The sequence below is a fragment of the Macrobrachium nipponense genome, chromosome 39 (assembly GCF_015104395.2).
Source record: "Macrobrachium nipponense isolate FS-2020 chromosome 39, ASM1510439v2, whole genome shotgun sequence".
In the NCBI taxonomy this organism is placed as follows: domain Eukaryota; kingdom Metazoa; phylum Arthropoda; class Malacostraca; order Decapoda; family Palaemonidae; genus Macrobrachium; species Macrobrachium nipponense.
Window position 1 is genome coordinate 41,141,930 of NC_061099.1, and position 25,797 is coordinate 41,167,726.

The 25,797-nt window shown below is 41.1% G+C and overlaps 1 protein-coding gene across 1 annotated transcript in view; it reads left to right on the top strand.

Moving 5' to 3' along the window:
- LOC135210433 (protein piccolo-like) overlaps positions 1-24,811 on the top strand; it is a 47,872-nt gene extending 23,061 nt beyond the window's left edge. The window contains exon 2 of the mRNA XM_064243331.1: positions 23,559-24,811. Coding sequence (XP_064099401.1) covers positions 23,559-24,811 — 1,253 coding nt within the window. The remainder of the gene's footprint in view (positions 1-23,558) is intronic.
- Positions 24,812-25,797: the final 986 nt, after the last annotated feature.

A 25,797-nucleotide genomic window follows, 5' to 3' on the forward strand; every position in this document is an offset into this window, starting at 1 on the left:
TTCATGGCCCGTTAGTGTTAGAAAAACCGCTTGACAAAAGTCTCGCCAACCGTAAGTCATATCAAGGATTCTCAACCAGCTTAGCCATTTGAGGACCTTAAAAAAAAAAGGGAGACAGGATATCAAGAAAGTCTACTTATGTCAGCCAAGAGGGAGCTTACGGGAGACGTTTTTGCATTACCTGAGTTTTGTCGAGAATTGAGGTTGAAATCCCCCACTCGGGTATGAAGGAATGGTGCAATGCGAGGCTATAAAGATCAGTCCTTTCATTCACTATTTTTCTTTCATTTGACTTATTTCTAAATAAATCATTAAAAAAACTTCAGTTTCTATAAGCCTGAGGTTGCACCTGGATCAATTCATCCACTAAGTCGTGGTTGTCAGAGCAAAAATAAATTTGTGTTTTATTTGCCATTTATTAAATCTGTGTTCATAAGTAATCTCTTCAAAATGGGCAGTATTCTTGAAGTGGAATGTAGCAATTAGGGTAGTCACTGGTAACCCTTGACATCAAGTTCTTTAAAGTCTTGCTGGTCTCTCAGATTATAATGTTTGATAATAATCCTTTTTCATAACTCGACATGTTTAGATTAGTTGTCTGGAAGCGTTGTAAAGATGAGGTAAAAACGCGCTGGAGTATCCAGTTTATATAGTATATATTTTTTAATGGACACATATTCTCTGTTAGTACCAAGATAATTTCATTCCAGATGCTATTCCTGGAACATAACGGCTAAATGGTCTGTAGAACTTTTCTTTCTTTTGTTGAAACGAGAGAATAAATTCAAGTTACACTACTTTTCCTTTGTCCAAAATCAGAATTTAGTAACATGCTGAGTGTGTTGGATAATCACACAGCTTTATCCACGGTGTTATTTGTAGTATTAACGAGATGAAAAACATATTTACCAACAAAGTAATTTAATGTTATTGTCCAGCGTAGTACCTTTTAATTAGGTTATAATTCATCACTGCTTAACAGTTCGCCTCCAGTGAATAATGTCTCCATTTTTATGGCTTCCTGTTTTCCAAACTTTTAAAAACTAGAGCAATAATTATCGACGCCGGAAGCTCTGTAAGGCAATTTGCTGACAGATTTATAAAATAAGTTTGATGCAATTTTCTATCCGCAATTATAATGATTTCGCTACAACTTTTCGTCCTGAATTTCATATTTAGTTGACGTAACTCTCTTGCCTTTCAAATTTCACCTTTTAATGACTAAAACTTCAATGCTATTAATTTATTTCCAAAAGTAACCCTGAATTTAAGATCTACCTTATAATAATTGATATCTACATGATTTGTGTATTACTTTGTGAGTTATTTTCGTACCTCAGATTTCGTAGCCCTAATTCAAAATTTATTTTACAATACTGGCTGCTATTGTTCGTATATTTGCTATGTATCAGGTTTTGAGAAGATTTTTTAATTTCATCTAGTTTCCAATATTGCCCTATTATTTCCATTTAAGGTTTTCGATAATTATTGCAATGGAAAATCTGTAGCCTTTACATTGGTGCCCAGCCATACACGAATACTTTTCTTTTAGAGTCTAAATTCACACACACACACACACACACACACACACACACACACACACACACACACACACACACTATATATATATATATATATATATAATATATATATATATGTGTGTGTGTGTGTAGTAGTATGTCTGTGTGTGTTTGTTGAGTACAAATCATACAAGAATGCATTATACTCGAGTCTATTCATAATGCATACCTTCATACCTACAATAACAGGAACTTGTGGTTTGAACAGTAAACCCAGAAAGTATATTCATATGGCAATTATTTCCTGAGGTTTAGTGACATGTTAGGAAAGAGGGTTTAATAAGCTCATCATGTCGACTTTGCATTTCCATCCATCCTAAAAATTCTTATGACTCTCCCAGCATGTTCAGAAACCCACTTAGACTTCTGAGAGAGCGGTTCAGTTTTTGATCTTTTGCTGAGTGACCCTCGATAAGATTGTTCTATGGCTAAGTCAACCTGCGGCTGGGGGCTAACGAGCTTTATCATGCTTTCTCGTTGTCTGTTTTCACCACATTATCCTGCCATCGCTATGGTGTCACAATTCTGACTTGTCATATACGGAGCAGAGGATCGACTCTACTCCAATAAGTTTGTCAGAAGGATTTGTCTCTAAACTCCCCCTGGCCCCCAACCGCCCCCTTCCTCTTTCCAACCAGGTATAGCTTCCTCCATTCTCTTGCAATTTGATGGAAAAGAAACATTATACCGTTATGCTGATATAGAAAATAGTTTTTTTTTTTGGAGTAAGATGGTATTGTGAAATGTTACAATATTATATGTGAATACATTATTGTTAGTCTCTTGCTTGCTATGCTCAGTAATTTCCAACGACAAACACCAAGTTCCAACTGGGGACGTGTGATTTCAATAGCAAAAATGGTAATTCCCAGCCAGATTGCATTATTTGCTCATCATACACGAGAATGTATTATTCAACTTTATCCCTGGAATAAAATTACGAACACATAACAAATCATTCTCGAAACAATTTATGTTGGCTACACCATCTCGCAACTTAAAGTAAACAGCATCCCGGAATAACTCACAGGAGCAATTTCTGCTCCAGACAGGAAATGTTTTACTCATTATCAGTTGTATTATCATATGTAAGAGGAAAGAAGCACGAACGAAATAATACGAGAAGCAGCCAACAGTGTAATCTGCTCTTCTTGAAATTACTGATACATTATCACGGAATATAAAATCTCACTCAACATCAAGAATATGTTTTTCTTTTTTTTAATACAAGGCATAAATGGTTTTGCAATTCTATGAAATCAGCAATTCTACACAAGGCATTTATTCAAAATTTACTGTAGATAGCATCATGTTAGCAAGTATTGTAATAATGACAATTTAATACGTATATCTGATATTCTCTCCCTTACTATTTGTTTATTTGTATGGTGTTTTTACGTTGCATGGAGCCAGTGGTTATTCAGCAACGGGACCAACGGCTTTACGTGACTTCCGAACCACGTCGAGAATGAACTTCTATCACCAGAAATACACATCTCCCACCCCTCAGTGGAATGCCCGAGAATCGAACTCGCGACCACCGAGGTGGTAGGCCAAGACCATACCAACCACGCCACTGAGGCGCTCTCTCCTTTCTTGATACGTCGAAATACCCAAGTAGTAAAAAGTGGAAGGTGATGCCATCTATTGGTATTGTACAGAAACACGTCTCTTGGCCTGTACGTGGTGGCTTTGTCTTCAGGTTTGTACTTCTTACAAGAAATAACTGGATTTTAGTTTTTTTCAGTAGACGTTAAAAGTTCATACACATTTCGATCAGTTTCAACTTTTGCCTATGCTTAGAATAGGGAATATAGATTTGGCCCAAGGCCAAGCTCTAGGGCCTTCAAGGTCATTCAGCGCTGAAACGGAAATTGATAGTCGAAAGGGTTGAAGGTGTAACTGGAGGTAAACCTTGCAGTTGCAATAGCAAACAACTGTTAGGAGAGGGCTGGGAAGTAAGACGGAAGAAAGAGAATATGAACAGAGGTACAGCAAAAGGGGTTGCAGCTAGGGGCCAAAGGGACGCTGCCAAGGAATTGCGTCCTAAGTAATTGGAGAAAACAGACATGAATTCAGATAACAGAATTTTAAGGAAACTGAAGGAAATCTAAATTCAAGCCAGAAGTTTATTGGCAATTCCTTAGGATTATATAAGTCAAAGAATGGACGCAATTTACGCGCCTGACTGCATTTTCCTGATACCCCCTTTAAACTATAAAGTGTATTGCATACTCTCCTTACCTATCCCTGGAATAAAAGTGCATTCTATACTCTGTCTGCTTATCTTTGGTGATTAAACAGGATCCAATAAATCCTCAGTTAATCTGCATGATCTGTTGACGGCCAGTGTTCTACAAATCAGTCAAAACACTGTATATTTATTCTGATAGTAATAAAAGTATTAAAAACGCGATTAAAGGTATTTATACGTTTGTTAAATCCCATTTATTATGTACACCATATCACATTGACAAAGTTCTCAGGATGAGTACGTGAATGGTAAGATTAATCTGCAAGAAATTATTACTTCTACGTGAATCTTGCTACACATATTATCTTAACACGCAACGGGTCCTCCATTGATATGGACAAGATAAAACAAAAAGTTCTTCAAACAGGAAAGACAAAAAAAAAAAAAAGAAAAAAGAAAAAAAAGCAACTCAGCCAACAAATAAAATTATATATATACTTTTTCATACTATAAGTCTGTAACTTTGATTTGCGTGCAATGTGCAAATTTGCTACTGACACTTATGATAAACAGAATTACATTAATACGTCGGGCAACAATACCAGTTTATTCTTATGGCTTTACACTTCATCCCCTATTGTTAATATATATATATATATATATATATATATATATATATATATATATATATATATATATATATGTGTGTGTGTGTGTGTGTGTGTGTGTGTGTGGACTACAGCTACAAGGCCTTTCGATTCTTCGTTCTTTACTAAGCATTCTGCTTGCTTAGTAAAGGCCGAGAATCGAAAGGCCTTGCAGTGGTGCTCCATTGTTTCACTTTCCTTCGTGGCTCTTGCTCTTTATTTGTATATTCATCACCTTCCAAACTTTCGTGATTCAGTTATAAATATATACGTATGTTACAGGGAATGTTTGAAATTCAGGGAATCCACGAAATCCCTAGGGCATAAGTGAAATAACTAATTCGCTTGGGCACATTTGATCCCCTACTGGCTAGTACTTAACACGATGAAACAGTGATTTATCTACACTCTGGGGCTAGTACTAAACACGGTGAAACAGTGTAGATGAATCACTGTTTCACCGTGTTTAGTACTATAGTAGATTCACATCAACCGTGCATCTGATGTCTAGGGCCATCCCTTACAACGCTCCTGATTTGCTGTTGATAAGCCAATCACAGGGCTAGAAACGCTCAGTCTCTCGAGAGAGTTCACATAGGCCGGATGTATGTTCCACTTCTCCTGAGGGGAAAGACGTATCCTTCAGGAGACATGGAACATACATCCTGCCTATGTGAATTCTCGAGAGAGACTGAAAGTTTCCAGCCCTGTGATTAGCTTATCAACAGCCAATCACGAGCGTCGTAAGGGACTGCCTAGACATCAGATGCAAGGTTGATGTGAATCTACTATAGCCCTTGAGGTTCAAATGCTCCTCATCGAATTGGTCATTTCACATATCCCCTAAGGATTGAGTAAAATCAGTATATAACACACAATTGCCATAGTAATCTTTACAATACCATTTACTTTCCTAGAACCGAAATTTCTGAGAAAATTCCACACCCATAAAAAGTTGTACATTGGCGTCCAGAGCTGCCCAGGAGAGTTTTTTGGAAGTTTTTGTTCGAAAAAGTACTTAGAACTCTCTGCTGTTCGGGACTCATTAACTCTTTCCTGAGCTTCCTCCTCCTCTTCCTCCTCCTCCTCCTCCTCCTCCTCCTCGTTTTACTCTGCTCCCTCTTAGCTTTCCCGGTGATATTATCTTTGTTCTCTAATTTCGGTTTGTAAAGCTAATTTTTCTTCTACTTCTTTTTCTTCGTTTTCCTCCTCCTCCTCCTCCTCTCCTTTTCCTTCTTCTTCTTCTTCTTCTTCTTCTTCTTCTTCTTCTTCTTCTTCTTATATTATTTATTATTATTATTATTATTATTATTATTATTATTATTATTATTATATTATTATTATGCATAAGAAAAGGTATGATTAATTTAACCTCGTACTTGAAAATATTGCTCTTAAAGAGGGTTTCTTATAAGGATATTATTATTATTATTATTATTATTATTATTATTCATTATTATTATTATATTATTAGTTATTATTATTATTATTATTGAAAGATATTGCTGCATCAGCTGCATTTAACTCTATTTTTCTAGTCACTGCTTTCTCTCTGCTATTGCAAATGGCGAGTATGGCGCCGATATAGTTCATCAGGAGGAGCCAACTTTCTCCAACCAATGAAAAATCAGCGAGCGGTTGACCCCTTGCTGACCTACCAATATATAATTGAGTAAATCCTGACCCTCTGACCGCATCACTACAGACTGCTCTATGAGCAAGAGCCCGTGCTGGCATAAGGCCAAGCTAAATATCAAACAACGACCTCATATACAGTCTGCTCCGACCTACTGCCATGATCATACTCGGATGATACCGAGAGAAACGGCGGCCACTACAAGAATTAGATTAAACCAAGCATTGACTTATATACCTTGATTTATTTGCTTTCCGTAATAAATAAATTTTAAATGCAACAATACCCCTGAAACTGACTCCTCCAGTTGCGATAGCAGAGCGAAAGCAGTTAATAGAAAGATAGAGAAGAATATTTACAAGTTGAATGCAGCTGGTGCAGCAATATCTTTCAATTGTACTACTTGTTTGAAAAAGGGTCTCCTTCCAATATGTTATTATCATTATTATGATTATTGTTAAAAAGTCCACAATTATATATTAAAATATATTTCTATGTAAAAATAAAACAGACTTTCGAACACCTGAACAGAGTTCCTCATCAGTGTAACGTTAAAATGTAAATGGAGAGGGTAGTTTCCTACTGAAGAGCTTCTAAAAAGGTGGGCGGGGCGATTATTATTAACGCTTCTAACGATAACAGTCATTACTTTAACACCAAACGGTCAAAACGGCATTATTTCCAAAACCTTGTTACTAACGGCAGGCTCTCTCTCTCTCTCTCTCTCTCTCTCTCTCTCTCTCTCTCTCTCTCCATATAGCGATGTCATTTCCGCATCTCGTCTCTTCATGAATTCATTTCCCCGTGAGTGCGAACGAGAGCGGGTCTCTCTCTCTCTCTCTCTCTCTCTCTCCGAGAACATTCTTCAGCAGCTAATGAGAAATCTCGGTCAGACCACCAGCGCTCATGGCGCCGTAATTAGCCGTTTGCAAGAGCTCTGCAAATACTGCGCTCGGCGGCTACCCAGTCCGAGACAACCGGAAGTTGCGGGCCTGGGCATCATTTTTCCCCTGTTGCTAAATACTTTGAAGGGGGAGAAATTTAAAAGTTAATTTCAGGATGAATGTCGTTCAGAGGACACTTCGTAGGTACTTCGAATTCATTTGCCTCTTCTGGGCTTCCGGAAGGTTTTGCTGGTAGGTTCTTATTTCCTGGATCAGTGTTTGGTGTTTGTGTGGAAAGACATTTAAAAGTAAAATTCAGTTAGTTTAAGGGAACGCTTCGAAGACGCTTAGAAAGTCAATTTCAACTCCGTCGTTTCTAGCTGGGTTGTCATTGTTGTTCATGTTCTTCAAGTTCCAAAATAATATACTGGCCTAGACATCAGATGCACGGTTGATGTGAATCTGCTTATAACCCCTGGGGATCAAATGTCCTTAAGTGAATAATTGGTGGTTTCACGAATTACCTGAAAATTTCAGGGATTTCGTGAAATCCCTGGTTTCACAATCTTACTGTAACACATAGTACATCCAGCATTGTTCCAGCAATGGAAATCTACCATCAAACCCTTATAAAAAAAAAGATTTAGCAACAATTTTTTTATCTTGAAAAATTATAATAATTATTTTTCTGATTTTAAAAATAAAAATGTTTTTATTTTACCTTGAAAGAGCGTAGATTTAAAAATAACTCGAGGTACCTTCAAAGTGTTCATTAGACGATATTTATCCTTCATTTCCGTGAAATAAACTTTAAATTTCTATTTCTCTTCAAAACGTTCAACACTGAACAAACAATATTATCTCCAAAAATTTTTTTTAAAAAATTAGCAACAATGGGTAGAAACCCCAATACCGAGAGCACAAGAAATGTTCTTTAAGGTCCAAAATAATAAACTGATGATAGCAGTCGTAAAACTTAATAATTAAACTATTTGAAAAACTTTCGAACCCTTCCTCGGGTTCATCGTCAGTCGAATGAATAAATTAAACATAAAATGTATCTAGGTACATTGTATGTTAAATCAATTTATTCGACTGAAGATGAACCCGAGGAAGGGTTCGAAGCCTTTTATATTATATAGTTTTATTATAAAGTTTAACTACTGCTACCATCAGCATATTATTATGGATCTTAAAATAACATTACTTGTGTCCTCGGTATTGGGATTTCTACCCATTGTTGCTAATTTTTAAAAAAACATTTTTGGAGATAATATTGTTCGTTCAGTGTTGAACGTTTTGAAATGAAATAGAGATTTAAAGTTAATTTCACGGAAACGCAGGATAAATATCGTCCAAAAGAACACTTTGAAGGCACTTCGAGTTGTTTTTAAATCTACGCTCTTTCAAAGAAAAATAAAGATATTTTTATTTTTAAAATCAGAAAAATAACTAAGATAATTTTTCAAGCTAAAAATTGTTTCTGAATCTATTTTATAAGGTTTAGTGGGATTTATTTCCATTGCTGGAACAGTGCTGGATGTATATGTTACAATAAGATTGTGAAACCACCAATTATTCACTTAAGAACATTTGATCCCCAGGGGTTATAAGCAGATTCACATCAACCGTGCATCTGATATCTAAGCCAGTCCCTTGCGACGCTCCTGACTGGCTGTTGATAAGCCACTGACAGGACTGGAAACTCTCAGTCTCTGTCTCTAGATTTCACTTAGGCAGGTTGTATGTTCCACCTCGCCTGAGGGACACCTTTTGAAAGATGTATCCCTCAGGAAAGGTGGAACATACATCCTACCCATGTGAACTCTCTCGGGAGACTGAGAGCTTCCAGCTCCGTGGTTGGCTTATCAACAGCCAATAAGAGCGTCGCAAGGGACTGACCTAGACATCAGATGCACCGTTCATGTGAATCTACTATAGTACTAAGCATGGCGAAACAATGATTTATCCACACTGTTTCGCCGTGTTAAGTACTAGCCCCTCGGGGATCTCTGAGTGAATTTGTGATTTCACGAATTCCCTGAAAATTTCAGGGATTTCATGAAATCCCTGGTTTCACAGTCTCACTGTAACATATAAATGTTTCACGACTGAATCACAATTTAAGTGAATTTGTAATTTCACGGATTCCCTGAAAATTTCATTGATTTTGTGAAATCCCTGTTTAACATTCTCACTGCAACATATAAATGTTCACAGACTGAAGCACAATTTAAGTGAATTTGTAATTTCATTCAACGAATTCCCCTGAAAATTTCAGGGATTTTGTGAAAATCCCATGGTTTAAAATTCTCACTGTAACACGTAAATGTTTCACAGACTTGAAACACAATTTAACAGCCGTTTGACATAATTCTTGGTTAATCTGATCAGAAGGCTGACCTCATTTTTCATTTGGCTATTATTTTCAAACTTACATTGCGCAAAAGCTTCAAAGACGTTATGCCAAACTTTCAAGAAAGGGCAATCACTGCTGGGCACCCTCAAAAGAAAAATGAAGACCATAACAGGGATTATAATATATATATATATATATACATTTATGAATCACGGTGATGTGATAATTATTCATAACATGGCTATGTTTCGTCAAACGTTCGAATTGGCTAACATGGTAGAGGGGGTTTCCTATCGATTCTAATTACGAAAAAACCGAGTTCGACGGTGATTTGTAAGGTCAGAATTGGTATAACCTTATAGCCTTGCTGTTAGCCGAATCGGTAACGTCAATGTCGTCCTGATTTCGTGCCTGTCTGCTGGACGGTCGTTCGATCCCTTGAGGGGACGAAATTATTATCAACTAAAAAATTCCCCTTCGGTACATATATAAAGTATGTCAATTCCGAGATAGAGCGAATTAGATATTAAAGGACATTTGTAGCTCGAAGGATATATATATATGTATATATATATATATATATATATATATATATATATATATATATATATATATATATATATATATATATATATATCAAAATGGCAATCCAAAAGTTATTTCTTTTTATTTACAGATATTTCCTTTCATAAACAAAACCAAATTTGATCAGACTGAGCCCCAAGAAAAAGCTGTGCAGGTCTGTAATTCCACCATTCCTATGACCGGACTCTCTCGTCCTCAATTTCTTGATTGGCAGGTACACAGGCCACTTTCAAATATTTATTATTTTTCCTTCATTTTATGGTTAGTACATTTCTGATTCTGAAATGTTCGGAGTTACGCGAATGATTTTCCATCCTTAATTATTACTTCTTTGGAAATCATCGCCTTTCAATTGAAAGAAATGTAAAGGTAAAATTAAAAATCTTTCACAGCATTCTCTCTAACCTTTTTTTTTTCTTAATACTTCTGTTGTAATATCTTTAATGATTTCGCAATGAAATTAAAAATACCTGATAAATAACATTCTAACATTGAATATTAATCATTCCCAGTCTAGAAAAAACATGGAGTCAAAAATGGAATTCATATCAATAAATAAAAAGCAAGGGGGGCGGGGGACGGCGAAAAAATGTGCAATTATTTCTTGCGTTCAATTGTTCAGAAACTCCCCATTTTGAAGGGCGCTGGAAAAAATATGTCGAAACTTTTTGGTTCCCTGTTTGCATTCCCAAAATTGAATGACGATCATTTTGCTGCTCTTTCCCCCCTGCCCCCCCCCACCCCCAATTGGGTGAAAGTAGGTTCCTTCAAGTCTCATTTTTCATCCTTGCAATATTTTTCCCTTTTGCGTTACCGCAGAATGAAATAGCGTCCATACGCAGTCCATTCTGATACACCTCGTGACCTGGTTTGTTTATAAAATAGGTCCCATACTTTGTACGGGTTAATTTCTCATTACATTTAGATAACTTGGAGTGTATCCTGTGTTTTTACATTTTTAGGAACCTGCTAAGTGTCCACTACGAATTGGATGGGTTTGAGGTGTACTTCACACTGTCCTGTCTGATTTGGCTAACTGGAGATTTTATATTTTTTAAAGCTATTATTATCGTCCTGTGAAATACACAAAATCCAATGAATAGTGCACCCAAAAATGAAACAAATAATAATAAAACATTATCAAAGATACTTCAACGAAATGATAAATGTTTCTATTTAGGTAGGTGTTCAAGTCATAAAAGGGCAAAGGCGTGGCTTAACCTTTGGGTATAACCCTTCGTCTTTGGTCTTCATAGTCAGTCCTTGGGGAAAAACGTCCGTAATCACTTGCCCAGTTCATATTACTGATTAAATCATTCACGTACACGTAATTGTAAATTTTCTTCATTTTTTATGTCATTCTATTTAAATTCTGCTACTTGAAAATGGTCCTTGACTTTCTGAAAAAAAAAAAAAAACAGTTCAGCTGAAAAATATGGTTAAAAGCATTTTTTTAAATGAAAAACTCAAGTTACAACGGAAACAAGCACTAACAGAAACGATTAAATGATACCAGTATCCATGACCGTTTAAACTTTTACTGTACCTCCTTTCATATTCTCTTTCTTCCATCTTACTTTCCACCCTCTCCTAACACTTGATTCATAGTGCAACTGCTTTGAGGTTTTCCTCCTGTTATACCTTTCAGATCTTTTATTGTCAATTTCCATTTCAGCGCTGAATGACCTCATAGGTCCCAGTGCTTCTTGGCCTTTGGCCTAAATTCTATATTCAACTATATTCATGAGCGTTTAAAACAGAAATTAATGAACGAGTAATGATAAAAAAAGAACAAATAAATTGGAGACAGAGTCAAAACGAAAAACTCCCCTCTCCCCCACAAAAAAAAAAAAAAAAAAAGAATCTGAAAGATGACAAGAGCCTACTTCATGCTCTGTCAAATACGAGAGAGCCAGATGAAGATTAATGCCCACTCATGGGCACAATGGAATTGGAGAGCTATTTTTTTAATGGTGCTTGGTCAGATTTATCCTTAGTTTGTTCTTCCCTGCATTTTATAGCAGCAGGCAATTAAAGAGGACAGCCAGTTACGCTTTGCGAAATGGAGAGAGAGAGAGAAGAGAAGAGAGAGAGATAACATTTACACAATGAAAAAAAACTCACCACATGCAATATTGTCAAAGGAATGCAAAACGGCCTTAATACTTTGGAAGTTGATGAATTTTTTTGGACCAATCCTTCGATGACGTCACGCCATCATCATACCTAGCATACGGCCCCACACCCCAAACCACCATCCCCCCCGCCCACATTTCCCTCGTTTATAACAAGTTAATAAGCATCACAAAGCTGCAGCAGTGTAAAGTCGGGTACTTAACCAACTCATCCGAGAGAGAGAGAGAGAGAGAGAGAGAGAGAGAGAGAGAGCAAAAACCTGTTTTTAAAGCCCTTCACGAAATGGCCGAGTCAACGCTGAAAGTACATTACCTCCTGTGCCCGTATTTAAGTTTATGCAAACTGCTGGAGGTTGATGAAGCTTTTACGAGTCATCTCGAAGAATAAAACAGACGGGAGAGCGAGAAAGAAAGAGAAAAAGAGAGAGAGAGGAGGGAGAAAGAGAGAGTTTCTTGTTCATTACATTGACGTTGTATGAATAGTCACGTTAACTGGGGCTGTGAATAGAGCCATTCGTTGGCTAGAACGAGTGCAAGGAGATGAGTGACCTTAAAGGGGAGTGATTAAAACGAGGATTTTACAAATTTAGCGGAGCGATATAAGGTATTAAATGTTACGATCGAGTGTCACATTAGACACTGATATTACTTAAAAAGGGGGCTTTAAAAAATTTATAAGATATTAAATGTTACGATCGCGTGTCACATTAGACACTTATATTACTGGGTGAAATAATATAAAACAACGAAAATCCTACGTAGTTATGCAAAATAACTACTGAGGAACGTGAGGTTATTTTGGGACTTTATAAATATTAGACACTGATATTACTGAGCGAAATTATATAGAATTGAACGAAATAAAGTACGAAAATCCTACGTAGTTATGCAATATAACTAATGAGAAATGTAAAGACATTTTGTGACTATAAATATCGGTTTATCTTATGATTAGAGGAGCTCCTTTAGGTAAATAAATGTATTCTTTAGACACATAGCTATCTTATTCAAAGAGGCCGTCTTGTGGTAATATATGGTGTTAAAGGGACTGTAATACTGATAAGGAGACGCAACATTTTTTTAAAGGTTTTTCTGCCCTTTATTATTTAGGTTCGTACGTGGTATTCGTATTCAACATCAAGAAGATTATTGAAAGGCCTGGATACCTCATTCTCAGCTTTACTGCCCCAAAGTCCTTTATGGCAGTGATATTATAGCTTTATTATACTATATTTATATATATATTTTTTTGTCCTAAATAACAAAGCAACATGGTTTTTTAATGAAAGTGATTCTTGGTAGTAATGAATATAATCGTAAAGGTAAATTACTTATTATTATTATTATTATTATTATATTATTATTATTATTATTATTATTATTATTATTTTATTATATAACTTGACCTCAGAAAGAGGGATAGTACGAAATATAAAATACTCAAATAACTTCAACCATAAAAAAATTAATATTTAACTTTATATGCGCGAATGTATTTCATTTGGTAGCTACAGTTGTACTGTGCCAATTAGTCAAATAAATCTATATTGCTGTTATCAGACTGTATGTTAAACAACGATGTTTTTATTTATGTATATATATATATATTCTATATATATATATATATATATATATATATATATATATAATATATAACAGCACATACAGTGCTGACAACGGCAATATAGATTTATTTTACTAATTGCACATACAACAGTAGCTACCATATGAAATACGTTCGCGCATATAAAGGTAAATGTTAAATTTTTTTATGGTTGAAGGGTTATTGAGTATTTTATAATTTTGTACTATACCTCTTTCCGAGGTCAAGTTATAATAATAATAATAATAATAATAATAATATACTTATTAAAAGTAATGGCTACTTCAGCAGCATTACACTTGTAGAGATCTTCTCTATTTTCCGAATAGCGGCTTTTTCCGTGCTACTTAGACAGGCTAGTAGAGCGCCTATGGAGGTCATGATCAAATACAGAGTCAAAATTGGTGTATATATTTGAATTTTACAGATAAACTATGATACCATAGTTATCAAAGTCATTAACATATATATATATATATATATATATATATATATATATATATATATATATATATATATAGTCTCTCTCTCTCTCTCTCTCTCTCTCTCTTGAAGCAAGCGAGCTTTCGTCTGGAGCTGCCAGACATCCTCGGGCTGGGAAGCTGAGGGTGGACTGATCTTGAAGCGGTTGTTGTTGTTGGAGATTAAGCCAGCCTTGTGCTGGCCAAGGGCTCTTGCTCTAGAGCAGCCCGTAACTGGAATATCTGTAAAGATACAAAAAACAGTGCTTTGGCAGTTAGTTTTGGAAAGGAAAATAGGGTGACAGGCAGGATTGCAACCCCTTTGAACCTTACGGTACCCATCAGTAGGAGAGAAAGTTTTATAGCAGTGAGACTCAGCCTAGCTGAAGAGTGCTGAGTAGGAAGAAGGAAGCGAGTTTTAGTTTGAGGGAAAGAAGGCGTTACCTATAAACATTTTAGGCGCAATATATATAACATGTGTGTAGCATCTGAAAATATTGCAATATATATCAAACCAACATTAAGCAAGTTATTATAGTATATATACATGTTCATGCATACTCCACACTTATATATGCTCCCAACCCGATGTTTATGACTCCCCATTGCAACCAGTGAAGTAGAGGGTTTGTGCTTTGTGTGGCTTTCATTGTTTTTTGTGTTTACAAGACACTAGGAGATTCCCATGTGTCTATGGAGAAATGCCGTGTGATTCATCCTTTTACCTGGGAGGTGGGTGAGACATTAGGATTTTCCCATATGTCCCTATGTTATTTAAGATGTGTCTGGTGATCTGTGCCGGTGTCAGCTCTATTTCAGTTAGGTTTGATCTGTAAGATTGTGTCTCTGGGCAGTCTAGTAGGTAGTGTTCGAGGGGCTGGATTGCCTCTCGGTCACAGTACTGACATAACCTGCCCTCATTTCCTATCATTTGCCAGGTGCAGAGGTATCCTAGCCTTAATCTGTGTGTGATGGACTGAGAGTTTTTTCTAGTGGTTTTGTTTTTTGTGATGTCATGCGGCGTTAGATTTGTGACATCCACATACCACTTGGACGTCCTTGACTCTTGTAGGTAGTGGACGTCGTACTTCACTCTCTTCGGGAGTTTTGGCATAGCTTTTTGCCATTTCCTTTAGGTGTGTTATGGATGGTTGCACTTTTATGCTTACTGTACTGCAGCTGAAGGCACTTTTGGCAAGGAAGTCAGCTTCATCATTTCCCTGGATTCCCCCACCTGGCTGGGTATCCAGTTTAGTGTGACTCTCCTGCCAGCAGCTTGATGTGAATTGGCCAATGATTTTATGGCTGGTTATCAGTGTCACATTTTCTTTTGGATTTGTCGCTTTGATAGCGAGTATTGCTCCTTTGGAGTCAATATGCACTGTTGTGTGTCCTTCTTTTAAATTGGAATTTTCTAAGGCTTTTAAGATTGCCATTAGTTTCCGCTTGTAGTATGGAGGCATTGTTGGATAGCCTCCAGCTTCCTTTGAAGTCTTGGGCAGCCACTGCTGCTGCAGTTGCTGGAGCTTCTGTGTCAACTGAGCCATCAGTGTAATATATGTTTTCAGCTGCTGTGTTCCCGATTGCTTCTTCTGCTGCAGTTTTCATTTGTGCTGCTGTGCACAGTGCTTTGTTTGCCGGTAGTATTGTGAAGTTATACCGGATTGGGTCTTCGACCCAGGGAGGTGGTTTTTGGTATCCCTCAGGTGGGAGGTACATCCTTTGTTATGTATCTCACTGTGTCCTGCATACCCAGTTCTCTCAGTGTCTGGAGTATACTGCCCGCATAGGTTTTTGCGGGTCTAGTTCTTCGTGCAAGTTTATACACGCTTGCATTTTGTTTTTGTGTGGTCCATTTCTGTCGTTTCTGATGGTTTTTGCACAGAATGGCAATATTTCTTTGGCCTATCCTGTGCTTGAGAGACTGCAGTTGTGTCTCTGCCCTCAAGAGACAAATTCTTGTCCACATTGGGGCTCCAAGTATAAGTCTCATTGCGTTGTTTTGGATGACTTCCAGCCTCTGCTGTTGATCCTTTCTGAGATTTGTCAGGACTGGTGGCTGCGTATTCTACTTGTGCTCTGATGGTTTGTATGTAGAACCTCCTGAGCAGATGGTATGTCGCACCTTCTTGCAATGATGTGATTTTCTTTAGGGCATTAAGCCCTATTTTTGTTTTGGCTTGGAGGAGCTGTATTTGCTTCTCAGGAGATAGTGAATCTGCAATGCAGACTCCCAGATATGTGTAGCTATCCACCCAGTCTATGATGTCTCCTTTCAGTAGAAGGTTGGGTGGATTTTGATCATGTTTTATTGCCATGGCTTTTGTCTTATTTCTGTTGATTTTGAGTCCCAGTTGTGTGCACTTGTCCTCAAGTTTTTGCAAGGCTTCTTGCATCTGTTTGAGCTGTCTTTGAGGGCCGGAGCTGACGATGCAAACATCGTCAGCATATATGAAGACCTCTACTCCTTGTGGTAGCTCGAGACAGGCTACATTTTCCATAAGGACATTGAATAAGGATTAAGGGGCCTTAGAATGCCCCCCTCCCCCTGTGGAGTGCCGTTTTCAAGAGAGTAGTATTCTGACATTCTGCCTTGGAACACTACTCTTGCTTCTCTGTCTTGCATGTATCCTTTTGTCCATGTAAGCAGGTTGCCCTTGATCCTCTTTCTGACTAGGGAGGAGAGGATGGCTGCTGCATTGGCTAATTCATATGCCTTTTCTAGATCTAAGAAGACCACTATGGATTTTCTGCCATTTATGGCACTTAGCACATCTGTAAGGCACTCATGGGTGCCTACTCCTTCCCTATAGGCATAGAGCCATATGATGTAGGGGCCTGCTTTCCATAGTAGTCTGTTCAGAACCATTCTTTCTGCAACCTTTTCAGTGCAGCTGATGAGGGATATCGGCCTATATGCGCCTTCCTCTTTTGGCTTAGGTATTGGTTGTGTGTCTGCTTTTGCCATTTCTTTGGCCTGGTGTGCTGCTGCATAATGTCCTGTTTTACCAGGAGTAGATATACCTGTTTTGGCAGGGTCTCCCATGTGTCTCAGCATGCTGTAAGTGATTGCATCTGCTCCAGGGCTGTGTCTCTTTTCCCCTTGCTGAAGTGCACTGTTTAGTTCTTCCATAGTGAAGGGTGTGTCTGTGTCATCAGGTGTGTTGCAGGCAGTATTGATTTCCCTCCATCTTGCTGGGGAAACTTCATTTATTTTTTCCCGTGTTTGGGGTTTGGGGAAGGTTGTGGGATTTGTCCTTTCTGCAAAGTTTCTGGCTATATTGTCAGCTTCTTCTTGTGGGTTGGGGTGGATGCTTTGCGCTGTTCTTCCTTTCCCTGCAATTTTTTGCAGGAATCTCCAGAATCTGGGTTACTGGAGTTTGTCTGCTGATTTTTGCACACCAATCATAACCATGCCTGTTGTTTATTTCTTTTGTCTCTTCAGTTGCATGGGGCTATTACCTCCTCTGAGAAGTCTGTGCATCTCATCAGATGGTTCCCGTCTGAAGAGTTTCCGCACTCTGTTTACTCTGGCATTGAGTTCTTTGACCCTTTCACAGTAGTACCATGCATCTTTGTGATCGATCTTGGATCGTTTGATCTTTGGCATGGACATGTTTGCTGCCTCTCTGAGTTTGCTGATGAACTCTTCATAGAAGAGTTCTATATCGTTTGCAGGGTTTTCAAGGTAGTTCCTCGCCCATCTCGTCATTATGGCTTCAAATGTAGCCAGTTTGCAAACTTGGGGTTCCATCTTTCTGGTGGCGGTGGTATAGGGGGCAGCTTTTTGAGCCGTATGGCCAATGTCAATGGCTATGTGGTCGCTGTGAGGGTCTCGTGCAGCTTCCATGTTGCTTGCTCCTTTAGGGCGGAGTTTGTGAAGGTAAGATCTAGTCTTCTCCTTTTAGGTGAGTTGCTCTCCACTGTTTAATAGGCACACCTCTGGGAATTCACATGATAACTGGTGTAGATGTCTTCCAGTTGTGTTTGTTTGGTTGTGTAGAGTTCAGGCTTGGGTGATGTGCATTGAAGTCTCCTCCAATTAGTGTGTTTTCCTGTGTCGCTGCACTGGAAGAGTGCTTCCCCTTCGAATGTGTTGTCCCGAGCCCTGTATATGTGTGTACCGTCATGTTGTGTTTGCAAGTGTGAGTTTTACGCTGAGTGATTCTACATCATCTCCGCAAGGGATGTTGTCTACCTTCTTTGAGGGGATTGTGTTTTTAACTAGGGTGATTAGTCCTCTTTTAGTGTCTGTGTATGGTGTTTTGTACTCTTTGTACCCTTTAAATGAAAATTTGGCATTTTCCCATTACAAGTGTTTTCTTGTAACATTATGATGTCGTAGTTATTTGTTTGTGTGTGTGCTTGCAGGAAAGCGTATTTATTGTTTGCACTTAGTATGTTCCACTGGAGGACTTTTATTGTGTCTGTGTCCTCTGCAGTCATTTGTGTTGTTGTTGTTTCCTAGTTCGTCATTTGCACTTGATGTGCCTTGACTACCAACTCTGAGGTTGGCCCTGGCACTGGAGATGTACCTGGTACTATTACTTGGAATGAAACTGACACCGGGTGTATTTGTAGTGCCATTTGCACTGTTGTTTTTGGTTTATTTAGTGTAGGCATGGTGATGCAAAGAGTCCTCTGGACGTCCTTATGCACTTTTCAAACGACTTCTTTGGCTATTTCCTCTGAGAAGTTTGATCCTGTTAGTTCTGCAAACTTGAATAGCATTTGCACCAGTAGATTTGTGAGGTCTTGAGTCTGTGCGATATATTGTCTTGTTTTAGTTCTGGCGAACTTCAAACCTGTGCTTTGTGGGGTGGGTAGGAGGAGGGGAGACTGGGTTTATATGGCTTGGGGAGCCAGGAACAGTGGAGCTAGTTTAGGATTTGGAGTGAGGAGGATTTGTCGGGTTTCGGGAACAGGAGAGGTAGGATGTATGTTGTTGGTCGGCTTGGCCGATTCTGAGAAGCTGATTTTCCTTCTAGTGTTTGTTATTTGTTTCGTTGGTGTGTGTTGGTCTGGGTGTGGTTTGGGAGTGTTTTGTGTTCCTTTTTCTGAGTTTGAGGCTGACTTTGAGTCCTGTTGGGTCTAGGCCCTCCCAGCTGCAGTCAGCATAGGACTGTGTCTTATGCTGGGGGTGTGTCTGTGTGGGGCTTGTTGCGACCCCCTAACTGCAGCAGCAAAGGACTTTGATCCCTCTGCTGGGTGGTGGGAGCTGCTGTCGTGTGTTGTGGTCTGGTCTGTGTGTGTGTGTGTCCAGGGAGGCTCCGAGGTGTGGTTCCTTTAAGAGTGTCTATCTTCTGTAGCCTTATCGGGCATTTTCTGTTCCACGCATGGTGGTTTGTCCCCTTGCATGCGGGGCATCTGGCATTTGTTTCTTTGTCCATTTCTTAAATTTGTCTGTGTCAAGAGTTTTGTGGGATGTCTCCCACTCACTTACACCACAAATGGCTTTGCGGTGCAGGCGCTGCTATGGTGTCCGTACCTCTGACAGTTTAAAGCACCTCAGAGGTTCTGGTGTGAAGTCCATGGTGGGGAAGGAGCCCCACATGCCAAGGTTCAGTGACTTAGGCTGAGTTCCTTTCATTCTACTAGGACTTTGCGGGTTGGCTGGGGTTGGGTCCTTTTGTATGGCATCTCTCTGCTTTGATTACCCTGGGATTTTCCAGAATAACCTTGGTTTCAAATTGCAGAGGGTAATGGCATAATATAAATCTGCAGGGTTTGTCGTCAGGATTGAGGAATTTCAAAAGCTGGGCAGGATTATTTTTCATATATTCATTTGTATTCAGGTCTGAGGGTATTGCAAACAGTTCTCCCCTGGTGGTGGGTCTTACCTTGAACAACTTACCCTTCTTTTCGAGGTCCTTAACGAATTCATATGCACTGGTTCCTGTTGGAGGAGTTATCAAGTATTTTCCATGTGAGGGTGAAGGTGCTGCTGGTGGTGCCTTGTTTGCGTTTGTTCCTGGTGACACGCTGGAATCCATCATCTGTGTCCATGGCAGGGGGTTTTCCTTGTCCTCTTGAGTGGCTGTGGTGGATTCTTCTTCGGAGGTGGAGGAGTCTAGGCGAGGTCTAACTGCTTCAGGGGCATCTGAAAAAGAGGAAGAAGAAGACGTTGTCCGTTTCCGGTTCTCAGTGCTTCTGCAGTGGTGGGTGTGGGCTGGGTTACTTGGTCCATGGCTGCATTCGTCTATCTGTGAGGGGAGAGCGAGAGAGAGAGAGAGAGAGAGAGAGAGAGAGAGAGAGAGAGAGAGAGCAGAGAGATGTATGTGTATGTGTGTTGTTATATTTTTACTTTTGTTGCCTGAAGGGCCTAAACCTGGTTTATGGGAGACACCAGCCTATCGTTCCTGTGCTACTTGCAAATAAGGATTGCGAGAGTAGAAAGTTTTTGTCCCTTTGACCCTGCTTCAATCGGAGTTTTCAGACCCCAACGGCTACCAAGAATTTTAGGCAGAGAGACTGTTAGTAATGGAAAATTATTTGAGAGAGAAAGATGTCATATGAAATTTCCATATAAAATGTGAGAGAGCTCTCTCAGAAATATAATTCTCGGTGTCGTCGTCAATCGCGAAAGTTCCGCCGAAAATCGCTGGAAATCTCGCCGCTATCGTCGACTGGGATGGCGCTATCGCGCTCGCTGTCGCTCACGTTCGCCAGAGAAGGTCTCAGGAGAGAATGTTACTGCTACGGAGGCCGAGCAGCAACTGATTTGAAGCGGTGTCCGTCCTCGTTTATATTTGGAGTTGACAGCAGGGGTCTGCCCATGCTGATCTACTATTGGCTGGTGGCGGTAGTGTCTTCGTTTTCATTGGTGGCTTGAACCTGTCTCAAGCCACTTTCCATGCGTTGGATGGTTGCGATACTGTAAGTCCTGCAGCCGCCTAGACCTCCTTGCGGCGCGGTTACGTCGATGGGCGTTTCGCTATGCTGCGGGACGTCACGGCTAACTTGATTATGATTGGCTGCGGGAGTATCTCGTTCGGGGGCGTCGTCTTCCGTGGAGTTGTCGTGCTCGTGGTGTCATTGTTGGTGGCAGGTCTTCTCATACTCGTAGGGAGGAGAAATTCTTCCTGCGTCGTATTTAGTGTAGGTTTTACTTGCTGGATGAGAAGCGCCTCCAGCAGGCGTAACCGGGCACAGGGCTAGGGGCCTTCCCGATGATCTTCGTGTTTTTGGATGATCACATCCCGGGAGATGGCCTCTTGATGTTTGGTGGCGTGCGTGATTTTTGATAGCCCCCTCTTGGGCGTGGCACGAGAGTCTCTTCGACAGGCGCATGGTAGTCATACCAACGTAGGCGCCGCTGCAACCACGGACTGGGCATGTATAACTGGTACACCACATGCGTCTGCTTCAGGGGGTCTCGTACCTGTGGAGAGGGGTTATTTTTCATAATAAGGTCGCGCGTCCTCCGATTCTGGTAGTAGATAATTAGGTCGATATTTTTGGTGTCGTCGGTCGGGGATACATTTTCAGAAATAATTTTTCTTGACTGAGTCCTCTTCTTCACGGTAATGTGAGCTCATGAAGGCTTTATAATACAGCTTGATATTATCCTGGGGGCGGGTTGCAGGCTCTCACTACCGTACCATTTCTCCAGGGCTGTACGGACTTCTCTGCTTATTAATTTATTTGAATACCCGTTATTTACGAGTACTTGGGAGGCGCGGTCGAGTTCCTGATGAGTGTCCTGCCAGGTCGAGCAGTGGGAGAGGGCTCTCCTGACGAAGGCCCTGACGGTCGTGCTTTTGAATCTGGCGGGGCACTCGCTGTCACCATTGAGGCAAAGTCCTAGGTTGGTTTTCTTTGTGTAGACGGAAGTACGGAGGCCGTCTTCCGTCTTACTCACAAGGACGTCGAGGAAGGGGAGCCGATCGTCGGTGCTGTATTCAACAGTGTAATTCAGCACGCTGCACTGCTGAAATGCCTGACGGAGGGCTTCTCCTCATTCTCGGCGTCGACTTGAACAAAGATGTCGTCGATATATCGTCCATATCTGCGGGGTTTGCTGCATCCTAGCGAAGACTTCGTTCCTCCACGTTCCCATATAAAAGTTAGCGAAGAGTACCCCCAGTGGGGAGCCCATCGCTATGCCGTCCTTTTGGCGGTACATCTGTCCTCGGTGGGTGGAGAAAGGGGCCTTCTTCGTGCAGATCTCAGCAGCGTACGGAGCGAGGCTTCGGGTATGTTGAGGGGCGCCGTCGACTGACTCCTGTACACGCTCAAAGGATGATGTCAATGGTTTTCGTCGACAGGCACGTTCGTAAACAGGGACTCTACGTCCAGCGAGGCGATAATCCCGGTGCCAGGGGCGTCCTTGATGACTTCTAGGAATTCTACTGACGACTGCAGGCTGTACCGACTCGGGACGTAGGGGGTCAAATTTGGTGGAAGACGTTTAGCCAAGGCGTAAGTAGGGGCGGGCGTCTGGCTGATGATCGGCCAGGAGGGGGTTTCCTGGTTTGTGAGTTTTTATGTTACCGTATAGATAACCCAGGCTGTAGTCTCCTTGTATGGGCGGGAGATGGACAGCGTTAGTCGCAGCATTCACTACACTGATGACCCCGTTGGCCTCCCTCTTGATGTCGTCTGTCGGGTTTCTTGTCAGGCGCTCGACTTGCTCTCGTCGGACAAATGGCATCCAGCTTCTCGTGGTATTCAGCAGTGTCAATGAAGACGAAGGCTGCCGTCTTGTCCGCGCGTCGCACCGTGATGTTCTCCTTCTCTTCAGTTCCTTCGCCGCTTTCTTCATCTCCTTGGTGAGGATCCCGCTGGAGTGCGAGCCCCTCTCCGTAAGGGCTTCAGCAAGTAGGAGGGGTTGAAGAGCGTCGGTAGTTTTCACAATGCTCCGAGCTTCGAGCTGCTGGATGGAGTCGAGGAGCAACTCGATTTCGAGTCTCTTGTCGTGAGGTCTGGGTCTCGAAATGAAGTGGCAATTAAGACCCAGCTTCAGAAGGGCGTCTTGATCGGGGGTGGGTCGTATCACTAAGGTTAATGTATCCTTGGGTTCGTTCAGGGACGCGGAGTTTTGCCGCCGTTCAGGAAAATGAGCTTACGAAGGGCACCTCTCATCCGTTGCTTCATGTCGTCCTCCTGGAGGCGGGCGAGGCATCTCTCGATGTTCCCAGGGTACATTGGTACATAACTCCTGCGGGGTTGTTCTTCTTTTCAATGGGTGTGTCACGTTCAGGATTATCGAATTCAGTGTTGTCCAATCCATGACTACCTTCTTCTCGAAGGGCACCAGGACGTGCTGCTATAGGTTCCTCTCCTACTCCACTGGTGCCAGGGCTGCTTCTCACTAGTGAGAAGCAGCCCTGGCCACCAGCCAATAGTAGATCAGCATGGGGCAGACCCCCTGCTGTCAACTCCAAATATAAACGAGGACGGACACCGTTACGTCATCCTTGCGCAATACTATTGGCCATTACATAATCTAGCAGCTCGCTTTGTCGACTCAAGACGATGGCAGAGAAGCGGCCGCCGTCCTCCTCCTGGCTCCAGCAAGGGGAACCGCCCCCCTCCTCGACGATCAGGGCTTCCAGAAAGTCCAGAAGAAACGGAAAAAAGCCCTAAATAATGTCATCGACCTTCCTCAACCTTTGACGCCTCCAGCACCTACCATGACGACTCAGGCACTCCCTAAATTCAAAGCAACTTCCCAAGAACACCAGACATCGTATGCGGCCGTCCTAGCACTTGAGAAAAAATACCCTAAAGCACAACTCCAAGCCCGACCGAATCTGAAAAGGGGAATTCATTATTACCCCGAAGGACCAACAGTCGGCAGACCTCCTGAAGAACGATCCTCTATGCCTCCTTTTGGACCCTGCTGTTTTTCGCGTTGCAAAGTGAAAAACAGAGATGGTACTGAAGAAGAAACTCAAAAAGTCGAAGCTACGTTTTTAGAGGCAAAATTCCAGACTTCATCAGCCTTGGGATCCTCGGAAACTACAAGACCGAAGCTTTTATCCCCGACCTCTCAGGTGTTTCAAGTGCCAGAGGTTTGGGCATCACAGGAGGGAGTGCACGGCCCCAGCATGGTCTGCGGAATCTGCAGCCAAAAGCATGAGACCGACGTTTGCCTCAACAAATTCAAAGCAAAAGGCCACACCGTTGCCCGATGCCCAAATTGCCATCAGTCTCATCATGCAGGTTCAAGGGGTGCCCGTCAGACTGGAAAAAGCTGGAGGATGAAGGGCATTTCCCCACCGCCAGCAAGACTCGAGAAACGACAAACCTCGCCCTCAAGACGACCACCATTTGAACCTCGTATTGATCCACGAACTAATCGACCACCTCCACCACAAGCTCTTCAACCTTCCCCTGCAGAACACCCCAAACCTCGTCACTATATCCCAAACCCCTCAACCTTTCCTTCCCTACAACCTCCAATTCCCAAACCCCTTCCAACCCTCCCGACCCCTAAGGTTATTCCCTCAACCCTCAGTCAATCCCCCAACCCCTCAGGTTACTCCCCAGCCTTCGCACCACCGACGACGTCGACTCCTGCTCGTATTGAAGCAGGAACTCAGACAGAAAACCAGAACAACCAGTGGAAGATATGCAGGTCGAGACAATTACAGAAGCTCCCACTTTGTATGCCGAAGCTGGAACACAAACAGAGGAGTTCCCAGTTAAGCAAGACATGGAAATCCAGACCTGCAAACCGAAACTCAGATCAGTCGCCTCTGGAAGTGAATTCCGGTTCGTAGGAGAACAAGGAATTCACAAGCTCCTGATGACCATTGATGAATTCAGTGACTTCTTAAATAGAGCTCTCGCCGATAATCGCTACTTTAATGAACGACTTTTTGGAGAGATCTTCGAAGAAGCCCTCAATTTTGAGATCTCCCTTCCAGATGACTTCCTCCAATCAGAATTTCGTTTCAGGACTCCTGAACAGCATATATTTATTGAGCTATAGAACGATCATCAAACTGTTTCTCTGAGCTCGTCCACGTTCTGTTGGACCTAGAGAGCAGTCTCCCAGATGACCTCCTTCGTGAAAAGTGCTGTTTGTAGCATTAACTGCTTTTTCTTTTACTAAACAATCCTCCTTTCCCCTCCGTTTTCGGCCGCCTAACGTCTAACGACCGAATATTTCAACTGTCACTCTAACTACCGCTTAAGCTGTTGTTTACTTTTGTTTTGCTTTCTCTAGAACTTATATTATTTCGTTTTTCTCTCGCCGAATCTCTATTACTAACGATCGGTGCTCTTATTCTAATTTCTCGTAAGTGAAAGTGAAAATGGTACTTGAACTCCATAGATTAATGTGCTTTTTTTCCGTTTTTCTACGACTATAAACTTTTCGATTTCATTACTGGCTATCTCCGACTCGCCAGGACTCGCTACTATCGATCTTTATCTTCTACTAATGGGTACCTTAGGGTTTAAAGGGGTTTGTAACCTTGCCTGTTCACCTTTTCCTTTCCTTTTTCAAATCATACCATACTCACATGCATAAACCCATAGAATCATAAATAAAGGCTCACCTCATATCCTTAAAAATCACCTTACATCCAAAAAATTCAAATGACCTACGGGCTGCTCTATGAGCAAAGAGCCCGTGCTGGCATAAAGCCAGCTTAATCCTTAACAACAACAACAGCTTCAAGATCAGTCCACCCTCAGCTTTCCCAGCCCGAGGATGTCTGGCAGCTCCAGACGAAAGCTCGCTTGCTTCAAGAGAGAGAGA